Source organism: Phoenix dactylifera, chromosome 1 (genome assembly GCF_051530095.1).
Source record: "Phoenix dactylifera cultivar Ajwa chromosome 1, Ajwa_hap1_PhDact_Kaust_v1.1, whole genome shotgun sequence".
Taxonomy (NCBI): Eukaryota; Viridiplantae; Streptophyta; class Magnoliopsida; order Arecales; family Arecaceae; genus Phoenix; species Phoenix dactylifera.
This window is the reverse complement of record NC_143190.1, coordinates 2,354,175-2,371,685: the sequence shown is the minus strand read 5'-3', so window position 1 is coordinate 2,371,685 and position 17,511 is coordinate 2,354,175. Positions and strand designations below refer to the sequence as shown.

The 17,511-nt window shown below is 37.1% G+C and overlaps 1 protein-coding gene across 2 annotated transcripts; it reads right to left on the bottom strand.

Annotated features, from left to right (window-relative positions):
• Positions 1–855: 855 nt before the first annotated feature.
• On the bottom strand, positions 856–17,131 carry LOC103705704 (cyclin-T1-3-like). 2 transcript variants are annotated; one of them, XM_008789525.5, is made up of 7 exons: positions 16,626–17,131; positions 13,133–13,467; positions 12,615–12,696; positions 10,609–10,743; positions 3,681–3,856; positions 3,445–3,596; positions 856–2,225 (listed from the first exon to the last, which is right to left on the bottom strand). In XM_008789525.5, the coding sequence occupies exons 2-7, from the start codon at positions 13,357–13,359 to the stop codon at positions 1,189–1,191; spliced, it is 1,809 nt and encodes a 602-aa protein (XP_008787747.3). In that variant the 5' UTR covers positions 13,360–13,467; positions 16,626–17,131; the 3' UTR covers positions 856–1,188. The 2 variants fall into 2 exon arrangements, with proteins under 2 accessions (XP_008787747.3, XP_088572953.2); XM_088716827.2 differs by lacking the exon at positions 10,609–10,743 and having other exon boundaries at positions 16,626–17,092.
• Between the last annotated feature and the right edge of the window lie 380 nt (positions 17,132–17,511).

Below are 17,511 nucleotides of genomic sequence, written 5' to 3'. Positions count from 1 at the left end.
TAAAATCTCTACTGTCAACAGCTCTCCTAAATGAGGCCCAAGTCATGTACAATTTTCATCCACACAGTAGGTAAAAAAAAAAAAATCTAAGAAAATGTACTCAAACCTTTTAAAAAAATATTCTACTCCATCAACCCCAAAGGTGTCGCAAAATTTTCCATCATATACAAGAATCTTCTTTGTTCATTGTTTACAAACTTTAGTATGCTAAAACTTCCTAAGCCAATGTAAATAGAGATATCCTGAAAATACGAGTAATAAAAATTAGTCAGCTTCCAAATTACTCTTCATAGCTATTGATCGCGGAGACACGTCACAAAGCACACGTCAAAGTAAACCACCGTGATGGTTATGTGCAGTACAGAGCTTATACAGACTAAGCACAACATGTATAACATTATCACATTCCTATTCCGCTGAGCACCTCAGTTCTTCCGATGACAAGCAGCCACCAACCATAACACCTCTACGTGTCAGTCTCAAAAATAACATGATGGATGCTCCTGTTAGAATTTCTGGCTCATGGGTTAAAGGTTCATACAAAATTGTGAGTTACATCAATTCCTTAATGGCTGGATCTCTCAAGCATAAGCCATGAACATGTAATGCCTTAACAATATTTCACTGACAGCACCCACACATCAATTACATTGAAAATTCAGAATCCTGGAAAAATGTTAAAGTATCTCATTTTATGATCATAGCAAGGTACAACAAGTGATACTTATCTTCCACCCTCAGATTGTAAATTAAACAAATTTGTTGTAAACATTTAAACAGGGAGTGAAATTTTTACCTTGTGGTATTTCATTTCTTATATATAAAGAAAAAAAATCACCAGAGATTTGCACCAAATTGGATAATTACTCGTCACAGTTTTTGCTCATGGGTTGTCATTGATAAAGGAAACCAGCAAGGCACATCTTTAAGGCCATAAATCAATGTTGTCAGGATTTGCACAGAAGAGAGTTTTAAAACTGGTATGTATTTGTTTATATAAAATTAACTTCAAGATGAATTTTATGATCTCTGTAGGCTCCAGACCGCACAAGCACATTATGGATAATAAAATTATGTCTCAGCATCCTGATACAGATCAGCATATAGGCAAAGCTTGTACCAGACCAGCACTTTCCCTTCTGCGGTGATAACCTCCCAAGTTAAATGTCTTCCACCATTGTACGCACATCAGACCTGATTTTCCTGTCTTGGCCTTTTATGCTCCCTCTCAGCACGTTCAAATCTTCCCATTACATGTGAATCATCGATTGTACCGCGGTGCTTTGCGGACGATGCATGATAATGTGGGAGGTCAAATCCATCCTTTCCTGCAAACTGTTTACCTGGGCTCACTGCTTTCCTCTTCTGGCGGCCAGGCTCCGGAGAATGGAACTCCTGACTATCCAGCGACAGCTCCCCTTCTTCCACATTCTCCACTGCCTTGTCAGCTCCATGGTACCCATTCTCGGTTATACGGTCTGGATTTTGAGGCTCCTGTCTGTACAAAGGCTTTGACCAGCTATGCCTCCTCTCCTGCTTAATTCTCTCATCCTCAACTGCCAATTCAACACCATGTTCGAGCTCCCTCTCAATGAGGTCATCTTCATCCGTCAGATCCACTTTCCTAGCAACATCACCTCGGGACTTTCTCCGTTTCTCCAAAGCAGCTTTCACCTTGTCCTTATCAATCTTCTTTATAGCATCCAGGGGGGAGCAAACTTTGGGACCTTCATTGCCACCAATATTCCTGTCTTTCGTTTGTGTGCTTCCACCAGTGACAGGCATCACAGACTCTTCTAGCGAACATTCAGACCCATAATTGGATCTGCTGTTCATGGCTTCTGCCACATTCCCTGATTCAGGATGCCAATGATCCTTCAGTCCAGGTTCCACTTTATTGTCATAAAAGCCACTTCTTTGCTCATAGTTCCCATGGTTTTTGCTTTCATGTTGAGGAACCCTCTGGGTCCCGTTTTGCCTATCAGAGTGTGACTGATCAGGGACCGGCCGTGCCAGTGAGCTTGTCAGGGCAGCACTCTGCATGCCAGCAGTTTTTGTTGCCTGAGAGTATCCGTTTTGTGGAGACTCCTCAACAGCAGCTGGAGTTTTTACAGGAGTCTGTGGGTTGGCCCCAGTGACAGAGCTCCCTTCAGCTTCACTCCCATGGGATGGTGGCTGTGCTGCACGGTTTTGTTCATACAACTCCAGCATTTGATTGCTCACCTCTGAAAGCAGAACAATTTGAAATATAAGGACAAAATGAAATGGTACATTAAATTTATTTTAAAAAAAGACTCCAATAGAACAAATTAGAATTAACAAAGTAAATCATACCCAAAAATAGAAAGGACCCAGAAATGGAGGACTTGAAAAAATTCAGAGAATTAATGTTAGTGAAACAGTAGGTCAACTAAACATCTGGCACTCTATGAACTATATGCAAGCAGTCATGGCAGATAGTGAGTGGATCTGAAGAGCAGCCATGCAAAGGTAACCAACATATAATGTTATTCTCAGTAATTTCAGGATTGAACAGAGGCCAGCATTGGTAAAAAAAAAAACTTTTTAAAAAATGACATGCATCTCAAATTAGAGACTAGAAAAATGGGAGAAGGATGAGTTCATTAACAAACAAAATGTAGGTGTTCATGTGTGCTGTGCACGTGAGCAGAGGCAGAGGCTGCGGCATATGCACATGTTTGCATGCTTGTGTGACATAACTATGAAAAAAAAAACAAGCACCTTATTTCAATTTTTTAACATGATGTTTGGATGTCTTGCTCCTTTATCCTTAAGTTACTTCGAATCAAGGTTCGACGTCTTGGTACCGCAACCCCATACCGGTACCACATGTTGCTACGCAGTACGGTATGAGACAACGAAGCGTACCAAATGTCGATACAGTATGAGACTGTGTATCAGTTCAGTGCCGGTATGGTATAGTACCGATTGGCACGGTGAGACTTGCTATGAATCGATAGGGGTTATAAGCTGAAGATTTTGATATAAATGAGAGATGGAAGAAAAAAGCAAAGCTTGTGATTTGAAAACCCCAAGATTACCTAGTTACCCCAAATCAGCTATTAAGTGGCAGGTGTCATTCAATCCATAAATGGAATGCCCCATGGATATCCTAGCCAGGCACCCAAACAACCCTTTGAGGTCTGTCTTCTTTAGTTTACATCTGCATACACCACACATTATCTATAGATTCAAATGCAAGGTGATCTCAAACTGCTCCAACACATTTTTAACAGCTAAAAACAGGTGTGGCTACTCACACACCAAAATCAGTATGCGGTTTCCACACACAAAATGAGTATTGCAAAGAAAAAGTGGGAAAATCAGCCCTAACCCATAAAAAAATTCAAACTGGATGGCACAAACAAACATGTAGATAAAAACAACTCTATATATGTTAATCACTTTGTCTGAGGGACAAACCTTCCAACTGTCGTGGGGTAACATCAAATTCCTGCCACCAGACCTTCTCACCATCAGATGGAAGCTTCACTTTCAGAAACTTGGCAGCCAGAAAGATGGCACCAGCTGCAATATGATGGGGCTTAAATTGCAGGCAGAGTGAAGTACGTAGCCTGCACACCCCTTTCCAGTGCGCAATAAATACACATCATTGAGAATTATAATTGGAAAAGAGAAAAACGGTAGCTTTAGCATACCCATCATTGACAAAATTCCAAGCAACTTGTGCAAGGGCATTTTGAGCAACCTTAAACTTCTTTATTGCTTCAACCAGGGGTTTATATGGATGATGCACATTCAGATCAAAACCAAGAGTTGCAAGTACCAGCCGTTCCCCAATTAAAATAAGTTCTTTCTGTTGTTCATATATTTCCTGCATATAGTAATGCGAAAATTTGTCATTTGGCATTGATAACCATTCCTCAAAGTATATCACTAATCGATCTTGACATGAAATTTGAGACCAAATTTCAAAAAAAATAAAAAAAATTGAAGGGCAGAAGACAGCATTGCCATTCATGCAAGTGATGCATTGGCAATTCATAAAAACAAGACATTAGGAATTAGCATAAATCACATGACTGCCCTAGCCTTAAGAAATATCTTACCATACCGTACTGACAGAGATGTGAAGGTATACTCATCTTTCATGACTACTATGTATGTCTTTTATCAAGTTTGACTTTGAAATTTGATAGTCTAATCTTGTCTGTTCTTTTATAAAGGGTAACATTTTGTTGGAACATGATGAAAGATGATATTATATAAATCGGATCTTGTAAATAATGTGGAAGATGTAGTTGAATAATGCTTTCATCATCCTATCCCTTGAAAAGAAGATTTCAATGTGATGTTTGACAAGGTGATTTCTTCCAACATAGAGTGTTCATTAGAAGGGGATAGTCTGGAGTTTTTCATGGAAGAGCCCCCCAATAGCACAAATGAATGGACCGATTTTTTATTTTTTTTTTTTTGACAGAAGAAATGGACCAAGAATTCAAATGAAAAGGTATGCACATCACAACAAACAAAAAACAATCAGGATTACAGTCGCATCTATTTAAAATTCTTCAACTAGTTCACAGCACTAGAATTGATGGAATGTGTTTAAAAGAATTAAGTTCTGTGATTAATGACTTATGTGAATGTTATGGAGACCTTGGACAATAAAATTTTGATTTTGATCCAAGTTTAACCATGGTGACATAGCAGCAACTGAGAATGTTTGCAAATCCATGCCAAGAAATGAAAATGACAGAAAAGGACAATATGGATGCCACCAAGTACCTTTGGTTCTATATCCATAAATTGGAAAAAGGAAAAAGAAAAAGAAAAAGAAAGTACACATATTAATTTCAAGAGAAAAAGAAGGATGGATCAACAAGCACCCTTTTAAAAAGAAGACAGAAAAGCATAGGAAAAGTAAAAAAGCAAGAGATAGAAGAGGTGGCTGAATGGGAGATGTGGTGCCCCTCCCTTTTGTTTGCATGTGGCTAAGGCAGGGAGAAAGGCAGAAAGAGGTCATTTACTACCTATTAAAGTTATTAAAGGCTCAAGGCACACTGAGGTGCCAAGGTCTCTTGAAACCTGGGTGAAGGAAAGTGTTATACATACACACATATATATGTATGTATGCACGTATGTATGTATGTATGTATGTATACACACACACACATATACATATACATACACACATATATATGTATGTATGCATGCATGTATATATGTGTGTGTGTGTGTATATATATATATATATTATATGTGTGTGTGTGTATACATATACATATATATATATATATATATATATATATATATATATATATATATATATACATACATACACATATATGCATATACACATATATATGTATGCATGCATGCATGTGTATATATATATACACATACACATATATGCATACGCACATAGATATGTCTGTATGCATGCATGTATATATACACACACACACACACACGTATGTATATGTATATACACCAACTAAAATGCCTAGAAACTGAAAATCACATTTTTTCCGTGGTCTCTAATCTATGCATAAAGAAGGTACAAAAGTGAATGATTAAAAAGATATGAAAGCATATTTTGTTATGATCTGAGCATCAAAATTTATTGATATTCAATTTATAAATGTTTTGACATATATAGATTCTGATCAGTAAGATAGATTCTCAATATAAATACTTGATCATGTATGTTAGCACACTAGCACAATGAAAACCGCCCAATTTTGTATCCACATGATAAAAGTAAGAGACCTCAAAGATATGTTATTTTTGGCTTCCAAGCATTTTTAATAGTATAAATCATGATCAACAGTGTTGACCTTCAATTTGGACACCACATTATTGATTTTAAAATGGAGAGGAATAGATACCCTCTCCTCTCAAGAGGAGCAAAGTCTATTTCTCTCTCTCTCCTTGTATGTATGTGTACATATAAGCACATATCTATTGTACCTGAGATGTATGGAAGAAGGGAAGAGTGCTCTCAAGCAAGATACAATTATCCCCCTTTCTTTTTTCTATTTCTTCCTTCATCTACTTTAAATCCTTTCCTCATCTCCTAAAATCTATTACACCTTTTCTCCTTTCTCCACTGTACTGCATTCAATTCATTATAAGATATACTCCAATTCTAATCATATTATCGCTCACCACTATATAATGAGATTTTTCTTTTGTATTATAACTAAACATTATAGTTTTAAATGTTTGCTTCCCTAAATATTTTGAACTCAAAACTTTACCCCCGGTATTTGATTTTTCTATTTACAACATCAGAACAATGTCCCACAATCTAAATGTTTCTTACAAACATTGTACAGGCAATCTTTAGTTGCCCTCAAACTCCAAAGTCGTTCTCCTGGAACCTTAATCTTTCCATAGATTTTAAAAGAGGAAATATGTGAGCTTTAATGTCAAACTAGTTGATAAATTTTTCCTCTCTGTGCCAATTTTCTGCAACAATGCTTTGCAAAGTAATTTGTCGGCCTATCCCTTCTTACCCAAGCTTTTAAATCCATTATTGCCTCGCAAGCTATCCCCAAGTGACCTGCCATCAACATCTCAAACCTTTATCAAATTGTTTCAGCATCAAAGAGGGAAAATCATTTCTCTTAACCATAAAGAATTCTGAAATAAGTTGATGTACCCTTGGACATACCTTTTTGTCCTTCAACATCTCTCTAAGATTATATGATCTGTTTCGCACCTTCTATTAATTATGACTTAATTTATTGAACTCCTCATGAATCATCCCCCCTTTCTTTCAAATGGAACATTGCCTCCATTAATTAATGCTCAACTGAAACTTTCCAATTTTGAATTGTTTTTGTTTATTTTCATGCTTGGCTTCTTTTTAAATTCAACTCAGAACTATGGATCATCCATTATATAATTCAAATGAACAATCTTCTATTCATGGCCAAATTTATTGGATGATAATCCAATAAGATCAGAAAAGCTGATAACGAAAGAATTTCATGAAAAAAAAAAGACATTCCACCATGATACAACCACCACTAGCTGATTTCCCAAGAAGTAATTTGTGCATACACCTTTCTTTACTCATATTACAAATTAAACATCATGATGACTTTACAGTTAGAAAGTTCTGAGAATATTTACAATCTCAAGCATGAGGCAAATAAAATTAATGACAAAAAGCATGACATTGAGAATGAATGGGAAAATGAATGGGAAAAGGAGTTTATAAGAATTACCACCCAGACAATGATACTTTATGCAATCTCATTGCCAACACACCAGTAAACAGGTAAAAACCTCTTATTTCCAAACTTAATGCTGATGAGCACGCTGATTGTCTCATCTAAACCATCTTATATAATTTTTTGTTGGCTCAAGAAATTATACACTCTGCAGAAACAATGAGTCCTTCCAATGCTAATGATGGCTATAAAGATTGATATGGAGAAGGCATATGATAAGATTAGGTCGCACTTTGTGGAGAAGGTTTTAAACCATTTCAGTTTCCGTTTTAAATGGATCTCTTGGATTACAGCTGTATTTGTAATCCAAGATTTTCGATACCTGTTACTGGAGCCCCTAGTAATTTCTCATCTTGGGCCAATCTTCAATAAGGCTGTCCACTATCACCTTATTTAATAATCATTTGTTCTAGAAAGCTCTCCAGATCCTTCCAGACCAAGGATGCTTCATGTACTTTATTTGGAAATTTTCTAGCTCTCAAGCTCCATCAGTTTCTATACACCGATTATCATCTCCTCTTCTCCAGAACCGATATTGATCAATGTGACAAACTTATGGAGTCTATCGATTATTACTTCAGATGTGTGGACAAAAGGTTAATCTTGACAAGTCATCTATCACATTCTCTCCAAGACTTCATAAGGCAATCAAAGGAGGATTACTAGGTGGTCGGGGATTAACTTGTTTCCTTGTCCTTGAAGATACATTGGTATTCCTATAATGGGCGCAAGGCCGAAGAAAAAGGGATTTCAATTTTGTAATTGATAAAGTGGAGCAACAGCTTAGCTCTTGGAAATCGAAATGTTCTCTCAATGGATGTTGGTTTTCTCTTATAAAAGCTGCCCTTAAGTCTGTTCTGATTTCTTTATGGCTAATTTAGTTAGCCTTACTCAATCAAAAACCATTATGATCACATTATGAGTATTTTTTTGAGTTAATCCTAGTGACACTAATCATGGTCTTCATCTTATGCACTGGATGGAGTTACTGCTAACACCACCTTCTTGGCCTTGGTATCCACAACCTAAGAAGAATGAAGATTGCACTCTTGGATAACAATGCAGGCAAATTAAGCTTGGAGAGGAATAATACAAAGGTCTCTTGAGTCTCTTCGAGGTATAATTTCTCTGGCTATTGGGATGCTTGCAAATGCCCCCAAAATTTCACTTGGGCAAGGTAAGCTATTTGTGAGAGTTCTTTTGGGGCACCTTCCAATGGGTTATTGGCCCTAGCAAACAAATCTCTGTTCTAAATCATTCATGGTTGTTGGGTATAACTTTAGCGGAATGCCAATTACTTTCAACACTTCTTTTCCTTTCCCCGGCTCACTTATGGTGGCTTATTTGATCACTGACATTTGTAAAATTGAAATCCAGTTTCTTCAGCATCTGTTTCCCCCAGAAATTATGGACATCTTCACCTCCATTCCTTAACCTTTGCACAATTGGGAACACAAACTTTGTGAGGGCTCTTCACAAATGTGGCAGGTAGGTCAGTGATCAAGATGATCCCCACTCCTTAATTTCAGGTGGGCATGGAAATAAAGCCTATGCCCTCAGATACAAGCTATTCTTTTGGAAATTGGTGTGGGATTGCTTGCTACCTGCCACCATTCTTACCTCCAGAGGCCTCAATATTTGAATTGAACGCAATCATTTCATTAATGTAGCTGAGAATCACCAACATGTTATTATAGTCATCCACGTTCATGACTCATGAGGTTTGGCTTGAGCTTGCAAAGGCTGATTTTATCACTTTCTATTGGCATAGCAGGTCTGATTTTATCTCTACTCGCACATCTGGTCCTTCCTTTAAAAGATCAGATCTAGCGATTTTCTTTTGTTATACTTCTCATAGCATTTGGCATGCATGTAATCATCAATTTTTTGATCATCAGCTAGACATGCTCCTGCCTCAACAGCAGAACAGTTGTCAAGCTCAAAACCTTAACCAACTTCTCTTAGTCTTCTGGGCTCTGGCTCCTTTGACTCACATGGGACCCTTGGTTAGTAGTAACTCGTTTCCTTCTCTTACTGTTTGCTGGCATCCCCACCAGCAAGAAACCTTGAAGACAATTTGATGAAGTTTAAAATAATAGTGCTGGAGCAGGTTTCACTATTTGAGGTGAGCATGGTGTTCCACTTGCGGCTGCAGGTTTCAAGCTCACTGTCCAATTACCATGGAAGAACTACATGGAGCTAGGGAAGGCATTACAATGGCTATCACCCAGTTCCAAGCCACTGCTCTTTGGGTGGAAGGAGATTCTTCTACAGTAGCCACTTGGTTAAATTTTATCACTGCTGTCCATATTTACATAGAAACCAATCAAGTAGCAGATTAGCTTGTCCATGGGTGATGGCTGTGCAAAGCAATGTCATTCGGAAACCTCATTATCCTAGAGGGCTGCTGGATGTTTTTGTATAGCAACACCATGGTTCTACTTTACCAGAGAGAATCTTATCTCCTTTCTCTACCCAGAAAAGGAAAAACAAGGACTAAGATAACATGCATCAGGGAACAAGAATAAGCCGTTTACATAAATAATGGAAAACTACTGATAGTAGGAATGAAAAAATACAGGGAAAAAAAACATATGTTAACAGAAGATCAATTTTATGAATAACACTCCTTTATGTCATAATCTCCTTTCCCTAGTACAGAAAGTTTATACTGCAGTGCTGCCACAAAAGCAATAGTGAAAGGTTGTCGCAAACACAATTTTGGGATCATGGAGTAAAGATAATTCATGTAGCACCCATTGTATGTCATATGGTTACTTTGAGATGCCTAAACCAATTAAATTGAAGAGACCATCAGGCCTTTTCTAGTCCCAACAGAATCAATGGCACACAAGACAAAATTTATGAGGATGAAATCAGCATCTCCAGCTCAATTAAATTAACAAAATGGAAGAAGATGGCACTATTATCAAAGTTTGCAAGTAAAGCTTCAGCTAGGTTAGACAATGAAATTGTGAAATGTATTTGGTCATTGAAAACAATGGACAACAACCAAAAAACTAGTATTTAAAGAAAAGTGCATTGGAGATAATTAATGAATTGCTCTACAAGGAAACATAGAATTCATGAATATCTAATACAAGTGCCACGTGAACCTAGGTTATACAAGACGCAAAGTGCTTGCTTGTTGATTGCAAAACTCCTACTTTACTCATAATGGTCTAGGCATATATTTCAATGCCATTAATTTCCTCTTCTAAGTGAACTACAAACATAAAAACAAGACTATTAAGCTACAAAGTAAGAATCACTTAATGGAAACCCAAAGAAAAAGAAAGTATTGAAGGCAGGAATGGCTATCAACATAAAAGAACGAAAGAAAAATTAATGTCAAATGGAAGAAAAGGAGTAGATATCTTACCCTCTGTTTAATTCGTTGAACAGCAGCAGGATCCTTTTTATGGATAATTTCATATGAAACAAGAATAACATCCTTCAAAGGCCGAGGTGTTTCTTCAACCTTTCCCGCCAAAAACATGCACACAGTAGCAATGGTCTGCAAACCATATCACCATAAAAGCTAAGCATCAGCATTGATCAAAAACCCACAACAATCACCACCAAGGTTCGCTATCTCGGTACCGGACCTCGTACCGATGCCACACTAGCACTGTCGGTATAGTACAGTTCAGAGTCTTTTCAGCATACCGATTGTCAGTATGCCACTCATACCAGATACCGGTACCAACTGGTACGGTATGCTCTGTACTGTCCGGTTCGAGCCGGTACGACGATCTATGATCACCACAGTATCTTCTACAAGACTCGCTCCCGGTAGAAAACCAATCTCGTATCATCACTAGCTCTCATTGGTTATATGATCAAGTAACAAGTAGACAGGCAAACAAAAGGCATAAATACAAAAACATCATTATAAAACCAATGGCAGGAACTAGGAACCCAAACAAGCAAAAATAACTGAAAAGTGCTTGGCAAAATATAACTGCCACAAGATTAAATTAAGTGAAAGTATATTTTTTGCTGTCTCTCAGTCTCTCTAATTGAAAGTGTTGCCAAAAATGAGGAAGTTACAGTATCTCTTATTCAATGGATATCTCGTAGCAAATCATACTTCAGCAAGAAGAGTAATACAATATATGGGAAAAATGGAAATAATTTTAGGACAGAACCCAAGTGAAGAATTGAAGATTACTGAGATATGAGAGGATATAGGTTGTAAAGACTCAATCAACACATTTTTTTTTAAAAAAAAAGAGTAAAAGTGGCATGTAACACTGACAGCTTGCTCCCACATTCATTTGCCTGTGTTAACTAAAATAAAAATGTTTCAGCATTAACCAGGAAAATAAGTCTCAGCTAGTATAGATATGTCAAGTTCAGGTGTCAAACATACGTAAACTGGAGTTGTGATTTGCAAATTTATGCAATATATGGATACACATCAAATCTAGAAGCATTTAAAACATAACATGCTGTCCTAAGCTAGAGATAGGTGCAATTTGAAAAGTTGTCTTACAACAAGCATAGCATTTCAGAAATGTCAGGTCTGATACTTATTGGATACTTTGTGTTGATATCAGTTTATTTATTTCAAAAAAAAATGGTGATGGCTAGGATGTGCTCCAGACATTTCCTGAAATGTCCTGAATGCTTTTGAACTGCTAGTTTATTTGTCCAGTTGGTTTCGCCCTTCATTATCATGTGCAATCTAACTGAGAGATTTAAGGAGTCCGGAGAGAGAGAGAGAGAGAGAGAGAGAGAGAAGACCTAGAACTATAGAGTTTTTAGAATACTAAACAATAATTAATGTTTGCCATGGATGATATAGTTATCTATGACAACTAGAATATCTACTGAATGCTGTGTTGGGATTTGCAATATTGGTGTTTCTGTATAGTGTCATATCCATCTCATGTCCTGTCTCCATACTTCATAGCAAGACGATCTTCAATTCTTCACTTTTATTTACTAAATGGGCCCAAAAGGTACAGGTTTACACTAATTTGCAAAGAATCAATTGCATATTAGTGCTAAATATAAGGACTAGCACCTTGTACCTTGTGAAAATAGGGTTGGTATATTCATATATACTGACATACGCATAGCTATAGGGCTCTTTGTCTAGTAAAAAAAGTTAACCCATGGACTTACTGCAGAGAAGGTACAATAACCATAGTTTTTTAGTATAGAAGATTATTTGCTCAGGTAAACATTCTGAATTTGAGATTGTATGCTGCAGAAGAAGTCCAATGCTCATGGATCAGATAAACTAACAGATATTACTGCATTCAAAAAAAAAAAAACAGAATTCAAAGCAGTTATGATTTGAAAAAAAAAACAAGGCATGACTTGTGCATCCAGATGTTGATAACCACAAAGGTTTTCAATAAAACAACTAATGCTTACCCTCCTATCATTTTTTGCATGAGACTGGCGGAGGAAGAAGCGATGACAAAATACAATTGCAGTTGCTATTGTTACTTGCGGTCTGCATCAAAAATCATTCAGTGTAAAAATGAGATATCATCAATTTTGTCATGCCATGGGCATAAAATTGATAGCTAGAGGTTAAATTTATTGATGATACTTGACAGAATCAGTATACTGAAAAAAGATAGAGAACTCAATGCGGTAAAAATACCATATGATTATAACTTTAGCAGCTAATTAGGAATACTCAGAGCACAAATCTCAGATTGTCAATGAATTTATTGCAACAGCAAACATCTTATCTATGAAAGAAAAAGAACAAAGATCCAAACCTCATGAACAGATTGAACTGTTAACTAGGAGAGCAAAAAAAAATACAAAAAAAAAAAAAACAAACAAGTGAGTGAACCTACACTTGAAGTCTCATGGCTAAATCTTGCAAAAATGTGCAATATGACTTTGAAAAGGCAAAAAAGAAGTGAATGGAAACTCACACTTTAAGTCTCATTCCTAGGTCCTGCAGAAATGTGCAGTATGACTTGCGAAGATATGCTTCTTTCTTCAGATCAATGCCATCTCTCCTAGATGGGGAGTTTTCTTCAATTTCCTTCCGGCTAAAGTACCAAGTAGAACCAGGATGATGAACCTCCTCAAGCCTTCTATAGGGACTAGTTTCCACCATTCCGTATTGTGAGGGATCACCTGGTAATATACTAGCCATATGGATTTCATTCACCAATTATATTAGGCTGAAAAAGCTGATCCACCTTGTTCTATAGTATGTTTGACAATGTAAATTGGTCATCTTAATAAAAGCAAGAGTAGTTTCCTGCAAGAAATAATACAGAGTCAGTGAAACAATTGTGTGAGTACTAGAAGTATTTGAATTGGAAGAAAGCAAAAGATTGTTGTGACTAGTTGTTTTATTGTTAAGCATATCTACAGCCTTCCACATCCATGTCTAAGAGCTGCATGTTACAGACAAGTTATTTTTCTCAATACAAGATGCAACACTAGAACCAACAGATAGGCAAGGATCTGTCATAGTATTTTATCTACTGCATTAGCTGATAGTTAACTTCACTTGGATGCAGCTATCCTAAAACTTAATTTCTTGCTTAAATTTGTTTCTAACATCTAGTAGTTTCTAAAATCAATCCTGAGCTTGAGGCAGTCACATCATTATCATCTATTGAATTAATGATGAGGTCTCATCCTTGATCAGGATATTCACTAGAGAACTGACTTTTTTAAAAAAAATCAGAATATTGTTTATTTTGGCAAAACCAGAATTTTTCAGCTATTTACTGAAATTCTGGCAATAGCAAATACACCTGAGGCAGAGAAGGTTGAAGTCGAAGGAGAACTAGTTTTTCTTAAAAAAATAGTCCAACAGACTGCCTTGAAAACTTCTCTGCACTTGCTCTTCTCCTCAAAACCTTGCATGACATAAAAGTAAATCTTCCAAATGATATAGGCTCACCATCAAGATGAAAACCGATAAAGAAATCTTAGATAGAACCATTTTGAGAAGCAATAGCAGCTGGCCAGTTGGTTGAATGACCCAAGCCTGAAATTTTTCTCTTTTTCCTTCTTTTATTATATTTTCTATTTTTTCCCTTTCATCTCCTTTCTTTTCTCTCTTTCCTTCCTTCTCTCCTTTTCCTCTTTCTGAGCACAGAAAGAGAGAAATGGATGCCTCCTCTCTTCCATGAGACAGTTGGGCATCTTTATGTCCTCCATCTTATAAATGAGCAATCCCCCCAAATAAGTTGGCCAGCCCTATATTTGAACTAGAACAAGTGGGGCTGGCTTGCTAGCTGAAGGACTAACATGAAAAGAAAAAATGACTAAAATATATCACAGTGAGCTGCAGTCTCTATTGTTGGATCGAAGAGAGTCTAAAATTACAAGTCCGTCCCTTAAACATGGAACAAAGGCAAATAAAATCCTGTGAACATGCACCCTCCTTTTGATCTAAGACCAAATCTCTGACTCGTCTCATTAGATAATTATGCAGTGTCAAATGTTAAATGTACCAGAGTGAAAGACAATGTAAAACTTTTGCTGATAGAATTGCTACCATAACTCAACTAGATTATGCATCAATGTCTGCCTATTTGATCCATAGGTTTGTAACTTGTTCAGGGGATAAGCAATGCCTTCCACCTTCCAGTGGCATGATTAAAGGCAGCCATATGCCACTAATAGAGAGAAACAAAATGTAGATTGGAGACCTCCTAGTAGCCTACATCATAACTAATTTCCATAAGTTATGATGTAGCATAACAGTTACCATCAATTAAAGAAATAAAATAATGATGCAGCAGATATCTGCAAATTACTGTGGTTCTTAAGTGCCAAAATTTTATTTATTTGGTCGCACAACAAGTCTATTTTATATTATAAAGGAGATTAAATTAAGGGTAACTGTTTATTTCAGGAAATCAAATCTTGTGTTTCGCCTCAAACCAGATGGCAAGGTAAATTATTCCTTCAATTGGCATAGGCTGTCTGAAAGTAAAGTTTTCCAAGCACATGTTCACCATGGCAGCATGTCATTTAGCCAACATTTGGAAACCTCGGTCTGCTGGGAATGAGGAACCATAAAGCAAAACCAAATAGTTGGGACAAGACAGGACGATTATGGTTGGAAACCATGGTCTGTAAACCTCCTTAAGAACCAACATCTCTCCACCCCCTTAATTTCTGTGCAATAAATGAAGATGCAAGAACGGCACCTAAAATTACAAAGTTGACATGCTTCCAAAGTGATCCTAACAAACAGCCAGCCTATGCAAATGTTATCTAATCCTGGTGATAAAGGCAATATGGCAACAATGCAAAACAAGAGCTTAATAGGTAAAGGTGGAGGGCTGTAATCTGAGTTTAACGCTCTAAATTTAATATGTAAAATCGAGACAAAGATCACTAGGACAATAGGAGGATTCAATATATTTTTTCCACACTTAATTTGGGCCAGTAAAAGCATCATGACTAAGTAATGACAGAAGAGGCCATGAAAAGCATTATGACTAAGTAAACGTGATATGACTAATTAATTTATTAGTACAGCCAACCACCTTATTTATTGCCAAAGATATCTTAATGAACCGACCAAAAGAGATGCAAGCTAGATCAAGACAGCAAGAGACAGTTGCAACTGGCTGCATCAGTTTCTTCTCTCTGTGAAATCACTACAGAAGAATGAGTGGCATTCATTTGAAGGTGGATTCACAAATTTCCTTTGGGAGTTCACAAATTAGTAGTTGGATGAGATCCCGGAGAGGGCAGAATATCACTTTCTTGCATCCCGAAGAAAGCCTGATAAGTTCGACACAAGGCTCACATATGATCCAAACTAATTCAAAGAACTTAAATTCTTGTCAGCCTGGAGGATTTATATGTCCAAAAGGATGAAAACAAATGAAGATACAGAGGCAAGGCAAGGAAAGGAAAGAAACAGATGCAAAAACAAGAGAAAATGAGATTAGAAAAATATCACCACGCACATAATCAAATTAGAGAGGGTTTTTCCGACAATGCATATGCTGTGAATGTGGAGGTCCAAGTATCACCTCTTCTTGCATCAATTTTTTGTTTAATTTATTCAAGTTTAAAAATAAAAATAAAAACCCGGTTGCATCAAAGTTACGGAATTTTTTCCCAACAACCTCCCGCACTATATGTCACCTATAATGAAAAGATTACCGGGGGCAAAAGAAAAGGTAAAAAAAAAAAGAGCAAAGGCACTATCCCTAATTTTCACTAATCTCAAGAAGTTATTATCAGATCTCAAAAGGATTCACATGAAAAGGAAAAATTTTACCAATGCCTAATAAGTAAAACCCTAGCAATCAATTTGGGCGGACAGAATTAACAAGGCGAAGCTTTCAGATGCCGGCGGATTAGATAAAACCATGCTATGCATCCAAAGCTGATCCAAGCTCGAAGAATAAGAGTCCAAAAAAAATAAATAATAAATACCTTGCTCCGAAGAAGATCGAAATCCGACGCTCAAGCCAATAGCCTCTGCCTTCCAATCGAAACCCTAGCGAAGAAATTTGGAAGCCGGAATCGAACAGGGGGCGGTGGAACGAAACCCTAGAAACCAAAGGGATCGGGATTGGGGAATTGGGATCGAGGGGAGAGCCGGAGGAGAGCGGAAAAGGGGCCTTGGCCGCCGCACCCTTTCCTCTCGCGCGATGTTTTATCTAATAATCTAACGGCCAGTGTGGTATGGGGGCACTCGCGCTGCACGTGCTTCAGGAGAGAACTCGGGGAGGGAGCAGCGGAACTACTCGAAGTCGGAGATGAGAGAGAAAAGGAAAGCCGATGCGGTGGCATGTCGGAGGAGACTGAATTAAGGGTTTAGGGTTTGGAAAAGTCAAACGGGATTTGTATCTGACCGTTGGGAACTTTATAGTGAGATGAATCATGATGACCATGGATTTAGATAGATAAGGGGGATAATGTTAGATAAGATAGTTCATAAATGGACATCAATTCACTCAAATAAATAAAAAAATAAAATGATTCCTAAATATCATTGAATATTTTATTTAGATAAATAAACACATTGTTGGCAGCCTTGGTAAGTTGGCCAGGCAAACCCGAACCCAATCTAATGTAGACTTGATTTTGAGATTCTTTAACCCTGCCTAACCTAATATGAGCTAATTTTGGGTTCGGTCAGGTTAAATGGATTTGGTAGGATTTGTCCGGTTGTGCCATTTAATTTAATTAAAATAAATTTAATTAAAATTTTAAAATAAGACAAAGGTTTCTGATGTTTTTACTGGATTGATTGTTGTTGAATCAAAGCCTTAATCATTGATAAATTTTAATGACACTTACTCGTATTCCAATAAAA

What these genes read in the sequence shown, in the direction of transcription:
- LOC103705704 (XM_008789525.5), bottom strand. Translation starts at nt 13,359, where the DNA reads ATGGCTAGTATATTACCAGGTGATCCCTCACAATACGGAATGGTGGAA. An exon ending in ATGCAAAAAATGATAGGAGG is followed by an intron (nt 10,744 to 12,614) that starts GTAAGCATTAGT and finishes TATGGTTTGCAG; the next exon opens with ACCATTGCTACTGTGTGCAT. An exon ending in TGGAATTTTGTCAATGATGG is followed by an intron (nt 3,597 to 3,680) that starts GTATGCTAAAGC and finishes AGGGGTGTGCAG; the next exon opens with GCTACGTACTTCACTCTGCC.